The sequence below is a fragment of the Puma concolor genome, chromosome E3, assembly GCF_028749965.1.
Source record: "Puma concolor isolate L17-30 chromosome E3, mPumCon1.1.hap2, whole genome shotgun sequence".
NCBI classification, from domain to species: Eukaryota; Metazoa; Chordata; class Mammalia; order Carnivora; family Felidae; genus Puma; species Puma concolor.
This window is the reverse complement of record NC_141682.1, coordinates 41,991,498-42,007,572: the sequence shown is the minus strand read 5'-3', so window position 1 is coordinate 42,007,572 and position 16,075 is coordinate 41,991,498. Positions and strand designations below refer to the sequence as shown.

General features: G+C 65.3%; 3 protein-coding genes across 7 annotated transcripts; 1 reads left to right on the top strand and 2 right to left on the bottom strand.

The window, feature by feature from the left end:
- Nucleotides 1-262: 262 nt before the first annotated feature.
- RPUSD1 (RNA pseudouridine synthase domain containing 1) lies at nucleotides 263-3,453 on the bottom strand. Of its 2 annotated transcripts, XM_025923338.2 has the most exons (6): nucleotides 3,230-3,452; nucleotides 2,556-2,745; nucleotides 2,334-2,457; nucleotides 2,145-2,247; nucleotides 1,865-1,966; nucleotides 263-1,378 (listed from the first exon to the last, which is right to left on the bottom strand). In XM_025923338.2, the coding sequence occupies exons 2-6, from the start codon at nucleotides 2,735-2,737 to the stop codon at nucleotides 981-983; spliced, it is 909 nt and encodes a 302-aa protein (XP_025779123.1). In that variant the 5' UTR covers nucleotides 2,738-2,745; nucleotides 3,230-3,452; the 3' UTR covers nucleotides 263-980. The 2 variants fall into 2 exon arrangements, with proteins under 2 accessions (XP_025779123.1, XP_086547815.1); XM_086691689.1 differs by lacking the exon at nucleotides 2,556-2,745 and having other exon boundaries at nucleotides 3,230-3,453.
- A 211-nt stretch (nucleotides 3,454-3,664) lies between these two features.
- Nucleotides 3,665-12,105, top strand: CHTF18 (chromosome transmission fidelity factor 18). 3 transcript variants are annotated; one of them, XR_015245340.1, is made up of 22 exons: nucleotides 3,665-3,823; nucleotides 4,029-4,226; nucleotides 4,308-4,458; nucleotides 4,630-4,798; nucleotides 5,221-5,313; nucleotides 5,395-5,447; nucleotides 5,577-5,721; nucleotides 6,194-6,403; nucleotides 6,923-7,020; nucleotides 7,264-7,387; nucleotides 7,471-7,622; nucleotides 7,734-7,827; nucleotides 8,130-8,228; nucleotides 8,325-8,455; nucleotides 8,643-8,814; nucleotides 9,598-9,822; nucleotides 9,905-10,054; nucleotides 10,153-10,283; nucleotides 10,923-11,096; nucleotides 11,211-11,327; nucleotides 11,603-11,660; nucleotides 11,734-11,811. XR_015245340.1 is itself a non-coding variant. In XM_025923260.2 (22 exons), exons 1-22 carry the CDS (start codon nucleotides 3,733-3,735, stop codon nucleotides 11,868-11,870), a joined length of 2,943 nt encoding a protein of 980 aa, XP_025779045.2. In that variant the 5' UTR covers nucleotides 3,665-3,732; the 3' UTR covers nucleotides 11,871-12,105. The 3 variants fall into 3 exon arrangements, 2 of the variants coding, with proteins under 2 accessions (XP_025779045.2, XP_086547814.1); XM_025923260.2 differs by having other exon boundaries at nucleotides 10,952-11,096; nucleotides 11,734-12,105; XM_086691688.1 differs by having other exon boundaries at nucleotides 3,672-3,823; nucleotides 4,143-4,226; nucleotides 10,952-11,096; nucleotides 11,734-12,105.
- On the bottom strand, nucleotides 12,080-14,359 carry GNG13 (G protein subunit gamma 13). 2 transcript variants are annotated; one of them, XM_086691690.1, is made up of 3 exons: nucleotides 14,229-14,359; nucleotides 12,439-12,570; nucleotides 12,080-12,266 (listed from the first exon to the last, which is right to left on the bottom strand). In XM_086691690.1, the coding sequence occupies exons 2-3, from the start codon at nucleotides 12,534-12,536 to the stop codon at nucleotides 12,161-12,163; spliced, it is 204 nt and encodes a 67-aa protein (XP_086547816.1). In that variant the 5' UTR covers nucleotides 12,537-12,570; nucleotides 14,229-14,359; the 3' UTR covers nucleotides 12,080-12,160. The 2 variants fall into 2 exon arrangements, with proteins under 2 accessions (XP_086547816.1, XP_086547817.1); XM_086691691.1 differs by lacking the exon at nucleotides 14,229-14,359 and adding an exon at nucleotides 13,863-13,916.
- Nucleotides 14,360-16,075: the final 1,716 nt, after the last annotated feature.

The window sequence follows — 16,075 nt, the reverse complement described above, 5'->3', positions numbered from 1 at the left end:
CAATGTTTTTGGCCAGAAATGGGGATCTCCAGGAACAGGACTGACCCAGTTTCGGTCCTCTACCCAGAGCCCGGCCCTCACACTAGGGCTGTGGGGTGCTCACTGCACGGTGGGGGAGGACAGGTCAGCAGCCGGGACCATGAGGTCCATCCTGGGTCCTGCTGGGGGACCTAGGGCAGAGGTCTGCCCCATGCAGGGAAGAGGGCAGGGATCCGGGACCCCCAAATCCCCCACGTTGGAGAGATTCACGACTGCTCACGGGGTCAGTCACTGAGTATTTATTGAGTCCCTGACGCTCAGCTGCAAGGAGGCTGATGGGGCTGTGTTACCGGGGATGGGGGCTGGTCGTCCTCACTCCCAAGCCCAAATCCGGGACTGCTGGCTGCATAGGCATTGTGAGAGGGTTGAGAGGCGTGGCTCAGACCCTCCCCACAAGCCATCTGGGTAGGAGGGGGCCGACGGGCAGAGTCTGGTAGAAGCAAAGGCACAAGGCAGTATCACGGGGAGGATGGGTCAGGGTCAGCAAGAGGGGAGGCCCAGCCCGGCTAGGCTGACCAACACAGGACCTCTGAGAACGGTGAGGACCAGGTGCTCTGAGGCCCGGGCTGGGGGCCCCGGAGGGACCCAACCTGAGGCTGGCTCAGCTCTTGCCTCTGCCTCTTGCAGGGAGACCTTGGGCAAATTTACAAAAACAAGCCGCGAGGGATGAAGCTTTGGAGCCGGGAAGGCAGGCCTTGGTTTTCCCTGGGGGAGAGGGGGCTTGGAGGAAGGCCTCATCCTCCAGAATCGTGGCGGCCTGGCTCCCCCTGCTGGCCTTGCGGCCCCTCTCCAGGTCTAGCTGCCACAGCCAGGGGATTCCGTCCCTGTCCGCAGGGGCGCCGCACACAGGGACACCCCCGACTTGGGACGGGCCTAGGGTTCTCCCCTGAAGCCCCCACCCCTAGTGGTCCCAGCTGGCGCTCCCACCCACCGTGGTGCCCTTAGTTGTCAGGCTCCAGTGTCCACTCTGACAGCCACTGCAGGCACGACGCCCGCTGTGCCTCTGTCTCGGGGGGCCTGGTGGAGGGTGTGGGAGTGCTGCAAGGTCCGGGGCTCCCTTCCGCAGGCTCAGGGTCGGGAGCAGCCCTCAGGACCTGGACGAGCTGGTCCAGTGACCGCACCAGGGTGTGGGGGCTCCAGCAGGCATCAAGCGTGGGCACGAAGGGATCTGGCGTGCAGGCCTCCACACACTCGGTGTGGGTGGGGATGCGCAGGTAAAACGCGTGCAGCATCATGCGGAAGGGCTGGTCTTCCCGGCCCGACGCCTGCCCGTAGGTCAGGTCCCCCACGACGGGGTGACTGAGGGCGCTGCAGTGCACGCGCAGTTGGTGCGTCCGGCCTGTGGGGGTGCCGAGGGAACAGGTAGGGTGGGGAGGGCATCCCGTGCCCCTCCCCCTCCCCCATCGCCCCAGCCCTGTCCTGTCCTGTCGCTGTCTGGAAGCCCCACGAAACCCCTGAAAATGGCAGACCTCTCTGTTTCCTGGTACAAACGAGAACATCGGGATTTAGAGAAGCGGTCGACTCCAAGAGTCGCTCTGCCGGGAGGGTCAAGGCCAGGCACGCTGGAGAACTCCTGCCGGCCTTCCAGAGGCCCTCACGTCCAGGAGCAAGACCCCGTGTGGGGCTGAGATAGTGGAACGGCCCCAGGCAGGCCACTCTGCCCCTGTGCCACCGTTTCATCTCACGCGTAACAGAAGGGACACCGCAGCACCTTGTGTGAAGAGACGTGGGTGCCAGACATCGACCACGCCAGGGGCGCGAGGGACATCATTAACAGACAGCAAAGGGGCCTGGATGGCTTCCTGGTCCCCGCCCCCAGACGTACCCGTGAGGGGCTGCAACAGCACTTTGGAGACGGGGTCGCCCGCGTACAGCCCGTGTTCCAAGACCATCAGCTCGGTGACACTTGGCTTTGGGTTCTCACAGCCTGTGAGGAGGAGGACAGGGCGTGAAGGTTGGCTGGACCAGCCTAGGGTCCGATCCACTCCAGCCCAGCTCACCTGTCTCCACGGGCCCTGCCCGCTCAGGCTTCTCACTGGATGACCCTCCCCCTCCCACTGGTCCCCAGGGATGTCCCCCTGACCCCACTCCCCTGGCCTGCGTACCCTGTGTACCCTCGATGCACATGGTGTGAGCCCGACCCTCTGTGCTGTTCCTGCCGATGGCATAGTTGATGGTCATCCGGCTCTCCTGGACGTGTCCCCGTACCTGCCAGGCAGAGGGTCACGAGCTGCTCTCGGGGCCACCCACCACTTCTGGGGAGCCCCCTGCCTCGGAGACCGGTCAGGCCTTACCAGAGCCAAGTAAGCCTTGGTGACACGGCGCTCCTTGAAGCACTTGTAAGCGCTGCCCGCTGCAGCCTTGTTCAAGGCCACACAGAGGGCCCCGCTGGTGGAGAAGTCCAACTGGTGGCAGAACCTGGCATGGGGCAGCGGATCAGGGGTGGCTAGACTGGGGGTGGCCACTTCCCTCCCGCAGAGGCCGCTGGGGGCCACCAGTGCCTGGCCTCTGCACACCTGAACCCATAGTAGGTGTCAGGGTCCGCTAACTCGGGGAAGCGGAGGCGCAGCTGCTTCTGGAGGGTGGGGGTCTCACGCCACATCCTACTGTCGATGCGCAGGTCCCAGTGCTTGTTCACCACCAGGAAATCCTGGCTCTGGTACACCACCGACAGGCTCTCTACTGGGCCTGCTTCCATGCTGGTGCCTGCAACGCACGGGGGTCCACGGGAAGTACAGCGCACGTCAGCGTCCTGCGCAATTGGCGTGTACATCCCTGTTCTCCAGAGTCCCCGGCGTGAAGCTACTGACGCGGCGTCCGCACGCACTAGATCCCTTTCTACTCTCACTTCTCAGCTCTGTGGGGTTGTCCGACCCAAACGCAGAGCCCGGAAGAAGCAGTCTCGCGCCTCAGCCCACCCCCGCGGACCCCTCCGGGGCAGTCCTCCAACGCGCGATAGGAACCGCTTGCCGAGAGGGGAGGGGCCAAGAGAGGAGCTGCCGGGTCCCCCCCCCCCCACGGCGGCCGTGGCCCCCAGCGAGGGCGGCCATCTCCGCCCTCACCCCCCGCCCCCGCCCCGAAGCAAATACAATCCTCCCCGGCAGCCCCCGATCCCCGCGTCTGATGGGCACCGGCCTACGGGTTCTGGGAGCCCTTCCCGCAGCCTGCCCCGCCCCTACTTCGGACCGACCTGCAGCTTCGCCGCGCCGCCCCGGCCCGCGAGGCAGCTGCCGGGCGCCGGCTCCAGCACTACGTCCCCGCACCTGGCGGCCCAGCGACCCCGCAGCCGCGCCTCACGGGACCTACCGGAGCGCGCAGCCCTGCCCACGCCCCGCCCACGTCCCGCGCACGCCCCGGACGGGCGGCCGTGCGGGCCAATGGTGAGCGCCCGAGACCTCCGCTTCGACTCCGGCGCGTCTGCTCAGCCCGGCGCTCTCCCCGCCCTCGTCGCAGACAGGTGGGCATGCCGGCCAATGGTGAGCGCCCGAGGCCACGGCGCTGGCTCGGCCCCGCCCGGCCTGCGCGCGCAGCCCCGCCTCCGCCCCGCTCCTCCCGGTGGCCAATGGCGAGAGGCGCCGGGCACGCCGGCCATTGATTGGCGGCGCCGGGACGCGAGGGGCGGGAACGGCGCGCAGCACCGGCGGCCGCGCGGGAGGTTCGGAGCGGCTGGTTGGTGCCGCGGGAGCGGGCGCCATGGGAGAACCCGAGCGCGAGCTGGGGGGCGGCCAGGACGACTTCTACAGCCAGTTTGCGGCCGAGCTCGAGGTGCTGGCCGAGCTGGAAGGTGGGCGTGGGCCCCGCCTCGGCCTCGTCCCCCTAGTCCTGGAGGGCTGGTCGGAGGAGGGGAGGCGGCGGGGACCCGGAGGCTGGAGCGAGCTCAGGCGGGGGCGTATCGGAGCGAGAAGGGCCCTCCAGCGCCCCAGGCCGCGGGAGCTGTTGCCTGTACAGGCTGACCTGGCGCCGCTGCCGTCAACCTTCTCTCCCGGCAGGGACAGCCGCCCCGTCGCCCTCCAGGGGTCCCTGGCCCGCAGTGTGTCGGTCCCGGCTGACATTCGAGGAGGAGGCCGTTGCTGGAGGGGACGCTGCCACTCATTGCTCTCCAGGCGGACCTCCAGGGAACCACAAAAGCAGTGCCAGGAAGAGGCAGCTGGCCGATCATGACCCCAGGGACGGGGCCTTGCCCCCCAGTATGTCCTCAGAGCCCCAAGGCATACGGGTGGGATGTGAGGCTTGGCAAGAGCTTCTGAAACTTTCGACTTTCTCCCCAGCCCCCAGGGTCAAACGGCTCAGGCTGGAAGTCGTGAAGAAGCTGAACTTCAGACCTGAGCAAATGGAAGAGCCGCCCCTTCCTGACTCGCCTGCTGGGGACATCACCCCGCCACCGAGTCCGGAGATCCCCCCTGAACTGTGGGGCAAAGGGTGTGTGGCTTGGGGCACAGATGCCCCAGGGATTTTGGGAGGGTCCCAGGTTTTGGGAGGCTTGGGGCTGAGTGTGTGTGGGAGGGGTGTATAGTCAAGAGTGGATCTGAGTTTCTCCTGGCATGGTCACAGGAGGTGAGTGTCCCCAGGTCAGCATTTGTCCCTTCCTAGGCCCTTGGATGCTGGTGCTGACGTGGGTCCCCTTCAGGCCTCTCCAGCAGCTCGAAATCCTGTCCTGAGGCGGCCCCCTGTCCTGGAGGACTATGTCAGTGTGACCTCCACTAGTGGCTGCCGGGCTTTTCTGGTGCTGCGGGGTGACCCCGTGGGCACAGGGGTGCAGGTGAGTGTTGTGTGGCCACAAGTGGGGGTGAGAGGCTGGCAACAGCCTTCCTGCAGGGTTGGCGGGCTCAGTGCTGTCCAGGAAAGGGTCCTAGACCTCATATTAACCCTCAGACCCTGGGGACCCCTCAGGAAGTTCACGTGACCTGCAGTCATCCGCTTGTGAGGGCCTGTTTCACTGTCCCCTTCCTGTGGCGTCTTTTTTCCCTTTCTCTGATGTTTTAACCTTTACCTTCTTTCTTTAGAGCTATCTCCATCCCAGTGCATTTTCTCTTTAGGATTTTTGTTTGGAGAGGCGGTTTGTCCTTGCGTTGGTCTGTTGTCAGTAGAAAACGCCACCTGGGTCCTTGAGCACTGACGAGAGAAGGTCTGTGGGTGGTTGTGTTCTGAGAGATGACAAATGGTGTCCTCGTTTCCCTACAGAACCCTTTCCTTGATATCCGGTGGCGAGGCCGTGGCCAGCTGGACCTGTTGGGTGTGTCCTTCGCGTCCCTGAAGGAGCAGGTCGACAGTGAGGTGGGATTTGTCGGGAGAAGGGTAGCTCTGGGGTGACTGCGTGCTGGAGACACGCTGATCCCGTCTCTGCTGTTTGCACAGCGGAGGCAGCAACTGCTTGAGGAGGCCCGTCAGCTCTCAGACACGCTTCGCAGGTGACACGGTGGGCCCTTCCAGCCCTGGGACCCTTACCGGTTCTTGGACTGCTGATCTCCAGCTTGTAGTCGGCGGGGGGTGTGCAGTCCCTCTACTCGCCCGGCAGCTCAGGGCATGATGTTCTCCAGCCTCAGCTCTGAGGAGGTGGGAGAGGAGGTCCAGACTTCGGGGGCCCCTGAGGAAGAGCTGGCTGACAGCCAAGACGACCCCCAGCACTGCCTCTGGGTGGATGAGTTCGCACCGCGGTGCTACACGGAGCTTCTCAGCGATGACGTGAGACCTCGTTCTCTTGTTCCCGTTCAAGCGTGACTGATTTTTTTGTTGCCCCAAGGTTGTTCTTGTCAGCTTGAAGGACCTTGGGAGGGTAGAGAGGGTTTGGATTTGCGCTTTGGAGCTGTATGTGGGGAAGCTGAGGCCAGCATGGGGCTGGCATTCTGGAAGTCACCTGCGACCTGGGCTGGGGGTCCAGGGCTCCCCCTGCCTGCAGCCTGTTTCCTTCCCCACCGTCCCAGCAGCTGATGCTGGAACACGCGGGACAGTGGGGTCTCCTGACGGAGTTAGGGTGGTAGGGACGGAGGTCCTGGTGCGAGCCTCGCTCTGTCACTCACCAGCAGGGTGACCTGTTCCTTAGCTTCCACATTCCCGTGTGTCTTTCGGGGCTTGGGACAGCAGGCTGACGTGAAGGGCGGGCACGGGGAGTCCTCGGTGCTGGCGGTTCCTCCAGGCCACGCTTCCCGTCCCGCAGTTCACTAACCGCTGCCTCCTCAAGTGGCTGAAGCTGTGGGACCTGGTGGTGTTCGGCCGAGAGAGGCCTGCTAGGAGGCCCAGACCCGGTCTAGAGCTGGCCCGCGGTGGCAAGGAGGCCACGACTTCCAGCAAATGGAAAAGCCACGAGCAGGTGCTAGAGGACATGCTAGAGGCTGACCTGGACCCAAGCCGGCGGCCCCGGCAGAAGGTGAGCCCCGCCTGGCCGTGCCACACACATCTCTGAGCCTGGGGGCTGTGCTCTCCGGGTGGCCAGCGCCCTTGCAGCCTCTGGGGGCCTCTGTCTCCATGGCTGAGGGCGTCATGACGCCAGGGTGTTGGCACAGAACGTCGGTGACATGAGTTGGAATTTGAGTGTGCTTTAAAGACTCGGACGAAGTTTGTTTTTCGGAGGACCGCGTACCTTTCCAGGACGCTCACGGCGACAGCGGGTGGTTTCTGGGGGGTCAGTTGCACTAGCAGCATCTGCGTCTCTGTCAGATCTCCTCACTGCTGGGCTCGGGCAGCGCTGTCTCTGACTCTGAAGCGGTAGGTGGGAACCCAAGTGCGCTGAGTGTGGCCTGTGCTTGTGTGCTCGCCACAGTGGGCTTGGGGCACATCCCTTAGGAGCGAGCCTCACGGGACAGGAGTTTCAGCCTCGAGGGCGGGGCAGGGGTTCCGCGGTGGTATGAGTGGTAGCCTGTCTTCATCCGGCCTGTCTCGGCTGCAGGTGGCACTGCTGTGTGGCCCCCCGGGGCTGGGCAAGACCACCCTGGCTCACGTGATTGCGCGGCAAGCTGGTTACTGCGTGGTGGAGTTGAATGCGAGGTACGTGCCAGGCCTCCGGTCTGTTCTGACTCCCCCGAAACCGTGGTGGGCCAGAGGTGGGGCTTGGTCCCGGGGTCTTGGGCGGTGGAGTTCGTGCTTTGTCAGGGCTCGCTGGGATGCGGGGTGGTCCTGTCACAGGGTAGCCTCTAGCTGTAGGCCTGGTGGCCCAGTCCTGGGAGCCTGTGCTGCCAGGGACCCCGATCGCTCCCCTGACGGCCGCACCTCTGGCCTCACTGGTTCCAGTGACGACCGCAGCCCTGAGGCCTTCCGCACGTGCATCGAGGCGGCCACGCAGATGGAGTCGGTGCTGGGTGCTGGCGGGAAACCCAACTGTCTGGTCATCGATGAGATCGACGGGGCCCCTGTGGTGGGCCTCCTAGGCGCCCCAGTGGGTGGGCGGGTGGGCCGGCGACGGGCTGGGGCTCACCGTGTCCTCCGCCCATACCCCAGGCCGCTGTCAACGTTCTTCTGAGCATCCTAGATCGCAAGGGCCCGCAAGAAGCAGAGTCTGGGGGTCCGGCTGTTCCCACAAGTGGGGGACGGCGACGCCGGGCTGAGGGGGGACTCCTGATGAGGCCCGTCATCTGTATTTGCAATGACCAGTGAGTGGGGGAGAGCAGAGGGCCCCTGGGAGGGTGCCGCCCCACCATCCCCCCCCCCAACCCCGCCTTTGCCCTTGGGGGCGGGTGTGTGCCCGTGTCTGCCCCCTACAGGTTTGTGCCCTCCTTGCGGCAGCTGAGGCAGCAGGCCTTTCTTCTCCACTTTCCGCCCACACTGTCTTCCAGGCTCGTGCAGCGGCTACAAGAGGTGGGTGAGGGCTGTGGTGGGGAATATGCAACCGGGGGCCATGTGGCCAGCTATGGGGTGGGGGGACGCCGCGCCTGTCCTGGTCCCCTCTTGCATCCAGGCCCCATCCCCTAGCTGACCCCTGGGCATGGGGGTGACTGGACCAGTTTGCCCAATGGCAGTAGATGGTTCGAGCACAGAGCGAGGCCGGGCCCCTGAGTCTGTAGCTGTTGTTCCCCTGCATTCACCTGTGTTCTCGGGAAGAGGTGGCCTTGGGCTGGGTTTCTGGGGGAGAGAGCGCCCACCCTTCCGCCTCCCTGCAGATCTCCCTGCGGCGGGGCATGCAGGCCGACCCGGGTGCGCTGGCGGCTCTCTGTGAGAAGACAGACAACGACATCCGCGCCTGCATCAACACCCTGCAGGTGGGGAGGTGGGCAGGTGGGCAGGTGGGGCAGGGGCTGCGGCCGGGGGAGGCAGGGCTCAGCCGCCTCTCACTGCCCCGCACACCCTGTGTCCAGTTCCTGCACGGGCGGGGCCGGCGGCAGCTGAGCGTGCAGGTCGTGCAGACCACTCGCGTGGGTCTCAAGGACCAGCGCAAGGGGCTCTTCTCCGTGTGGCAGGAGGTCTTCCAGCTGCCCCGGGCCCAGAGGTAAGCGGGCCGGCCAGCCCTGCCTCCAGCAGAGACCGAATGCTGCCCAGGCCCTGGGGGCACTTGGCCTCCCTGCCATCCCGTTAAGGACCAGTAGAGCAGACCCTCAGGCCGCTTTGGGTGGCAAGGTGCCACCGAGAGCGATAAAGAGGCGGGGCTCCGTTCCAGCCTCGGCACCCCTCTGCAGGCAACACTGGGGCCAGAACCTGGCCCTGATCCCGCACACGCTCCTGCTTGGCGATGGGCCCACAGGTCTGGGGCCCCGTCCTGCCGAGGTGCCTTTGACCATGGCTTCCCAGCGGTTCTACCACATCCTGCACGTGGCTGCGTCTGCAGGCGAGCATGAGAAGGTGGTCCAGGTAATGATGCTCTTGGGACGTTTTTGGGGGCTCCCAGTGGGTCAGTACCTGGCTGTGTGTCTGTCCCCAGACAGCGGGTGGGAGACACTTCAGATGGTGTCAGGGAAACAGGATAGGTGCGAGGGGTGGTGGACATGGGGCATCGGGGAGATCTCTCAGATGACAGCAAGTGGACAGAGGCCTGGGTGGAGGGACTAGCTGGTGCCAGGAGGGGACGCCCCGTGTGGGCTGGCAGGGTGGGGAGGTGGGCCGGGTGCGCAGTGGGGTCACTCCATTTGCTGGTCGGGATCCATCTGGGTGGGGCGGAGCGGGCAGAGTGGAGTTCCGGTTTGGGCGGGTGGCCCAGGTGCCCCCCCACCCCCGGGAAGCCCGGCCTAAGCTGCTTCCCTGACTAAGCAGCTTTGGATTATTGGGTGATCCGTAAATCTGGAAACCGTTACGGGGAGGGGTCGTGCCGTAGCCCAAGAAGACGACTCTCGCAAGGAACGAGAGTGGGGCTTCTTCTATGCCCTTGATTCTGACCGATGGAACTTCCTTTAGGGAGGTCGGGTTCTTTTGTGCGTCTGTCAGGGATTTGGTCAGAACACCGGGGCGGCAGGCTGGGCCTTCTTGGCTCTGTCTTTGGGGTCTTGGGGCGGGCCCTTGCTGGTGTTTGCAGATGTCCCGAGGCCCTGCATTTGGCAGGGCGGTGGGAGGTGGAGGTTCCCATTGGGTGGTGCTTACATGGCGGGCTGGGGGCCGCGGCTGGAGGGGTTCGGGGCCCACCCACCTGCTCACCCCCAGGGCCTGTTTGACAACTTCCTGCGCCTGCGGCTTCGGGACTCCAGCCTGGGTGCCGTGTGCGCGGCGCTCGACTGGCTGGCCTTTGACGACCTGCTGAGCCGGGCCGCCCACCACGGCCAGAGCTTCCGGTTGCTGCGCTACCTGCCCTTCCTGCCGGCAGCCTTCCACCTGCTCTTCGCCTCCAGCCACGTGCCGAGGATCGCCTTCCCCAGCAGCCAGCAGGAGGTGTGCCCCTGCACCCAGCCCGGGGCTCGGGGCCGGCCCAGAGACGCCGGGTTACCCAGGCCCCATTCACTCTCTGCCCCAGGCCCAGAACCGGACAAGCAAGACACAGAACCTCATCCAGACGCTGGTGTCAGGCCTGACGCCCGCTACCCGCAGCCGGGCTGCACCTCAGGCCCTCGTCCTGGATGTCCTCTGCCTGCTTCTGGACATCCTTGCGCCCAAGCTGCGCCCTGTGAGTGCCTCAGTCAGGACGGGGTTGCGACTGCCCATAGGGGAGGGCCCCTGGCCATGCTCAGTGTCCGTGCCCTTGTCCCTGCGCCCTGTCCACAGGTGAGCACACAGCTGTACAGCACTCGTGAGAAACAGCAGCTGGCTGGCCTTGTGGGAACCATGCTTGCCTACAGCCTAACCTACCGCCAGGAGCGCGTGCCCGATGGGCACTATGTCTACAGGCTAGAACCGTGAGTCTGTGTGGCACCTGGGGCGGGGGTGCCGGGGGCAGGAAGCTGGGCTCCAAGTGCCGTGGTGGTCTCTGGGCCGGGAATCTGAAAGCGTGGTCTCGGTGACGCGTGTGTCGGTGTTGCCGTCTGTGGGGTAGCGGCAGGGGCTCAGTTCCCGCTTAGCCTTTGCCCAGATGTGATCGTGAGGCGTGGTGTTCCAGGTCAGGCACAGCGCTGGGGTCTGAGGTTTACTGCGGAGGCTCTCGCTGCCTCAGTGTCCCGCAGAGGGCCCTTGAGGTCCCCAGGGCTCGGCTTCCCCATCCCGAGATAGTCCCCGGGGCCCTGCTACCCAGCGAGGCACCAGCCGCACGTCTCCCTCTGTCACAGTCACAGGGAAGCAGTAGTGGTGACAGTTCCAAGCACTCAGCCCCAGACTTGAGACCAGGCCTTGCCTTGTCTCATTTCTTCATCCTGTGGCCCTGGAGGGGTTCCCTTCTTGTGCCCACGTGTAGTCGGGGAAACTGAGGCTTGCGGCAGGTAATCTCCTCTTGCTGTGGGGCTCAGGCATCGTGTTGCCAGGACCGGGCCCACCCTGCAGCTCTTACATTCTGGTGTGGGGGCTGGTGTGGCAGGTGGCCCCTGCCTGTCTCTGCTGACCAGGTACGTCTCTGTGCCAACTCTGAGAGCAGGAATGTGGAGGAGGTCTGCCGCTTTCCTGAGCTGCCGGCCCGCAAGCCCCTCACCTACCAGGCCAAGCAGCTCATCGCCCACGAGATTGAAATGGAGAAGATGCGGCGGGCAGAGGCCTTGGCCCGGGCTGGGGACAGCCACCAGGTAAGCCTGCCCGGGCTTCGGGCCAGAGCCAGGCCTAGGAGGGCAGGGCTGTTGGAAGGGACCTTGTCCCTGGAGTGGCCCTGCGCAGTCAGCCTTCGCCACCTGTTTTTGCAGGCAGAGGAGGGTCCCCAGGGGGTTGCTGGGGAGAAAGGGACGCAGCCACCTGCCTCACGCAGCCACGAGGAGCAGCGGCTGGAGCGCATCCTGAAGAGAGCGGCCCTGGAGGAACAGGTGCAGGGGGTGGGGGTGGGGGTGGGGGGCAGGCGGGTAGGGACGGGGCTGGTGCTCAGCCCTGGGGGCCTGCCAGTAGTTCCCTGCTGCTCAGCGTAGGGCGTTCCACTTGGCTCAGTTTGGATCTGGTTACGGTGTGCTCCTGCCACTATGCGGGTTCTGAGGGGCTGAAGGGAAGGGAGGCTGGGAAGGGAGGTGGGCGTCTGCTCCCGCAGCCGCCGGGCCCTCTGCTCACAGCAGGGAGTCTGAGACCCTGACCAACCTTCCTCCTTCAGCCCGAGAGAGACTTCTTTGGTCGTGTGGTCATCAAGAGAGCGCCAGCCCTGAATGCAGGTGTGTGGCGGGAGGGAGGGGAGGGAGGGAGGGGCTGGAGCAAGGCAGAGTAGCAACCACACGTCCTCCACAGGAGATGTGGCCCCGGACACAGATGCGACCGAGTGGCGCATAGGCACAGCGGTGGGCAGGAGTGACGTCTGGTTTCGCTTCAAGGAGGGCGTCTCCAATGCCGTGCGGCGCAGTTTGTACATCCGGGACCTGCTGTAGCGGGCCTGCGCCGGACACCTCGACCCGTGCTGGGTGCCCTGGACCCCTCACCGGACGCCCCAGGATCTACGCTGGATACCCTGGGGCTGTGCGGGACACCTCGACCCGTGCCGGGTGCCCTGGAACCCCCCCACTGGACGCCCCAGGGCCCAGGCTTGATGCTGTGCTGTTGCTTTTTCTCCATCAGAAAACGTACAAAAGCACGGACGTCATCAAAGAGTCTTTATAAAAGCCACACCTTTATCGAGGTGTCCTCCCTACAAAGAGGCAAGAGTCGGGGCGGGGGTGCTTCACAGGATGGCGCACTTGCCCTTCTCCACCCAGGGGTTGTTCTTCATCAGGTCGGGGTTCAGGAACGGGTCCTTGGGGATCCCATCCTCGATCCACTTGAGGAGCCTGTGTGCGGCCAGTGGAGAGGGGGAGGTGAGCAGGCGGGTCCCGGAGGGCGAGGGCTGGCTGTGGAGGTGTGGTTCTGGCTCATGCAAAACGCTCGGGGCAGGGAAACGAGATGCAGATGGGAGCCGGCAGCCCTGGGTGGGCGGGGCTCCATGGGGTCCTGGGGACTTACTCAGGGATGGTCTTGGAGGACATCTCCCTCTTGAAAGCCAGCTGGTACTTGAGGCTTTCTACCTCTTTTTTCATCTGAGGCACATCCCACTCCTCCATGGCGTCGGGAGCTTCGGAAGTGGCCAGCCTGGGGCTGGAGGGCGCGAGAGGAAGCAACAGCCAGGGGGCCCGCCAGCCGGCGGTCACCCCCAGACGTGCCCTACCCACTGGTTGAGGGCACCCCCTCCCAAAGGAAGGAGGGAGGCCCACCCTTGTACAGTGACACCCAGTCTGCGGCTTGGGAGGTCCCCAGGGGCCTCATCACCGGTTTCCCATGGTCCACATAGGCACCCACACAGTCCACAGGGTGCAGAGCCTGGAGCTGAAGCCCCACAAATGAGGCCCCATGTGCCTGCCCCTCCCCCATGGGGCTAATTAGCCGCAGGGAAAAGTTTTTACTCAGTTCCACACCCTTACCTCCCACCCCCACCAAAGCCTTACCACGGCCTGGTCTCTGGGTGGGAAGGAAAGGGGCAATGTTGTGGCGACAGCAGGGCCAGGCACAGGGCACAAGTGGGTTCCCAGAAGCCCGCCCTCCCGACTCCCAGGCCCACTTGCCACCCTGGTTGCAGAGTGGGTGACCCAGACCATCATCATGTAAGAGGTGGGGCCCTGCTTGGCTTCCTTCCAGTTCCTTTCTAATGCTTTGCATGGGGAAGCCTACCCAGAGGAAGTTAATCCCAGAGCCAGGAGGATTTGGCTGCAATTTGCATCTCTGCCTAGAGGCTGCAGGGAGGAGGTGCTGAGGACCTTGGGGTCCCAGGCTGCACAGCAGGTCTGGGACTGGGGAGGGGCTGCAGCCTCTTTGGGCCCAGGGCTGCCCCCAGCACCGTCCACAAGCCATCTGGCCCAGTTTCTGCTGTGCACCAGCCTGGCAGAGCAGGTTGCTTCCTGCCTCCTCCCCCACCTCAGCCCACTCCAGGGGCCCAGGGAGTCCCTCACTGGGCCCCAGGCCCTGCTCCCATCACTGAGGCTGAGAGCCAGGAGATTGGCTTTCTGGACCTTGGGAGGGTGGGCAGGGGTTGACAGGAGCGCGGCCCTGCCTGCGTCAGCCTGTGGAGGGGACTCCTGGCCGGAAGATCTCTTGTGGGGGTGGGGGTGGGGGGGGGTCAGTCCTGGTCGGTTGGGGACAGAACAGCCGCACTAGGAGTCGTCGTGGGAGGGTCAGTCAGGAGCCAGGGGTAAGAGCCCCGGTGGAGGGGAGTCTGCCTCTTGGGGGGGGGGGGGGCAGCCAATGGGGGGCATGCAGGTGCTCCCCTCCCGGAGACCCCAAGTTCAGCATCCCCACCCCTGGCCGGGACAGCCACGTGGTTGGGGGCTCTCCGCGGCGGGGGCGGGGGCGGCGGCCCTGTCCGCCGCCCCCGCCGCCTGCCCTGCCTGCCCTACCTGCGCGCAGCGCCGCCGGAGCCGGCTGCCCGTCCCGCGCGCCCCGCGACGCCCCCGGCCACGGCGCTCGGCGCTCGGCGGGCACTGCGGGCGGCGCGCACGGCGCAGGACGCGGCTCCCCTCCCCTTCGGCCGCTCCGCCCCCGCCCCCGCCCCGCCCTCCCGAAGACCGAGGGGGTTCTCCCCACTGGTGGGGTCGGGCCTGCTGGGACACGCAGGGCAGCTGCCCTCGGCCATAAGACCAAGAGGCAGGGGCATCTGGGGGTTAGGATGGTCCAGGTCAGCCCGGTGGGATCTGGGCGAGTCCCAGAATCCCTCCCGGCCTCGGTTTCCTGCTCTGCACAGGGGGCCAATTGATCAGACCTACCTTGGACGGTGCCAGCAAGGGCCAAGTGACAAGGACCAAGTGATGGTGAGTGACAGCGAAGACCAAGTGAATGAGTGAGCGGGCACATAAGCGGGCAGAGCCCGGGCAGGTGCCCCGCCCACTCCTGCCACCTGGGGGCCAGGCTCTGGCACCGCCCCCATTGCCTCCCCTCCTCCTCCAGGGACTGCGCCTGACCCTACATGGTCTGCCAGCCCTTGGGGGTGGGAGATGCAGGGGTAGGCAACGTGGGTCAGCTCTGGCCCTGGACAGTGGTCTCCCACAGGGCTGGGTGGGCTCCTGGGCTGCCGTGTGGTGCTGCCACCAGAGACTTACAGCCATTAGATTGTGCCCCAGCCCTCCGCGCCCCTGATGGGCTGAATCATAGACTAGGTATGGGTAACAGGGCCAGGACACTGTACCCCTCTGAGGTCTCAGCAGTGCCAACTGAAGGGTCTGTGGGCAGCCCTCCCCTGGAGCTGAGCCACCCACAGGAGTGAGCCTGTCCCCTTGAGGGCATCTGGGCCTGTGCCCCATGCCCCGGCCAGCAGCGGGTAGACTGGGTAGCTGCCCTGAGGGCGGGGAGGTATGTCCATGCTTCAGTTTACCCTAAGCCAGAGACAGCCAGACTTGCTCTTCGTGGGCCCAGGGGTGCCCTGGCAGTGTCCTGCCTCAGGAGGCGGTGTCTGGCTCGGGGGTGCCCAAGCCCAGGCTGAGTGGCTTTGGGGGCTCCGAGGAGGGAGGGGGCCCATCACCTCTCTGTCAGGCTCCTCACCCGGCCCGCGATGGGGCCCAAGCAGACAGTCCCTCTGCCTTCTGCCCCTAGGGCAGAAGGTGCCGTCGGGGCTGGGACCACATCCAGTCCCCCTCAGCCGTGATGCTCTGGGTGTGTCTGGTAGGCCCTGCTGTCCTCTCAGGGGAACTGTGCCCCTGGGGCTACTGAGTGACGCAGGTGCCAGGCTGCATCCTGGGTGGGGGGCCCCCAGGCAGCAACGACAGCCGCAGGGACCAGCAGTGCCCAGCTTCCCAGTCATGATCCTCGCAAAGGCCTGGACCAGGCTCTTGGCAGGAGCTCTGGGCTGGGGGCCTATGAAAGGTCAGGTGTCCTCACCTAGAAGGCAGGATGGGGTGTCCCCTGCCTCCTTGGGCTCCCGAACCCTCCCTGGTGCAATTCTGTGAAATGGGGTCAGCTGTGCCTCCCTGGACTGCTGTCACGCATCAACACGATGACACATCAGGAGACGCTTCTGGAACTGGGGCAGATCAGGCAAATGCGGGATTATTTTTATTATGGATTTAGGGGGATGGGGGCTTAGAGCCCAGGGCACTGCCATCCTGCCAGGGCAGATGGCCGGCAGTGCTGGCCTCGCTCCCCCTGCTGAGGCCCGTTTGTGCTCACCTGCCTTCGAGGCCCCGCACACTGTTTTGCTCCGGCTGCCCAGGGCTCTCCTGTGGTCCGTGGTGCCGCTCACACGGGGTGGGCAGCCAAGGGCACGGCATTATGTCGGCCCTCGGGACTGGTTCCAGGTTTGGACTGACCCCCGGGCCGAGCAGATCCTGCCACACAGTCATGTCTTCTCTCCAGGCTGCACAGGCAGAACAGGGCACCCGCACCAGACAGCTTCTGGAGAATCCACTGGGGGAAGCCCTGCTGAGACCCGGGTCCGCTGTGGTCACAGCTGCGACCGACGCAGGAAGTACACGGCAGGGGCACCTGGGTGCAGCTAGGCAGCAGTGTGGGTCATCAGGACGGTGGGAGCCAGGCCTACAGGTGGCAGCTGTGGGGGGCACAGGCCCTCCCTGAACATCACTGCTGTGCTGTCTCTGGCCTCTGGGTGCCGGCCACACCT

Bases quoted from the DNA above. Each gene is read 5' to 3' on its own strand.
- RPUSD1 (XM_025923338.2), bottom strand. From the start codon at position 2,737: ATGGAAGCAGGCCCAGTAGAGAGCCTGTCGGTGGTGTACCAGAGCCAG. The intron at 2,458-2,555 runs GTGTGCAGAGGC...GCCCCATGCCAG, and splicing joins GACACCTACTATGGGTTCAG to GTTCTGCCACCAGTTGGACT. The intron at 1,379-1,864 runs GTACGTCTGGGG...GCACCCCCACAG, and splicing joins GCTGTTGCAGCCCCTCACGG to GCCGGACGCACCAACTGCGC.
- CHTF18 (XM_025923260.2), top strand. From the start codon at position 3,733: ATGGGAGAACCCGAGCGCGAGCTGGGGGGCGGCCAGGACGACTTCTAC. The intron at 3,824-4,028 runs GTGGGCGTGGGC...CTCTCCCGGCAG, and splicing joins GGTGCTGGCCGAGCTGGAAG to GGACAGCCGCCCCGTCGCCC. The intron at 9,823-9,904 runs GTGTGCCCCTGC...TCTCTGCCCCAG, and splicing joins TCCCCAGCAGCCAGCAGGAG to GCCCAGAACCGGACAAGCAA.
- GNG13 (XM_086691690.1), bottom strand. From the start codon at position 12,536: ATGGAGGAGTGGGATGTGCCTCAGATGAAAAAAGAGGTAGAAAGCCTC. The intron at 12,267-12,438 runs GTAAGTCCCCAG...GGCCGCACACAG, and splicing joins TCCTCCAAGACCATCCCTGA to GCTCCTCAAGTGGATCGAGG.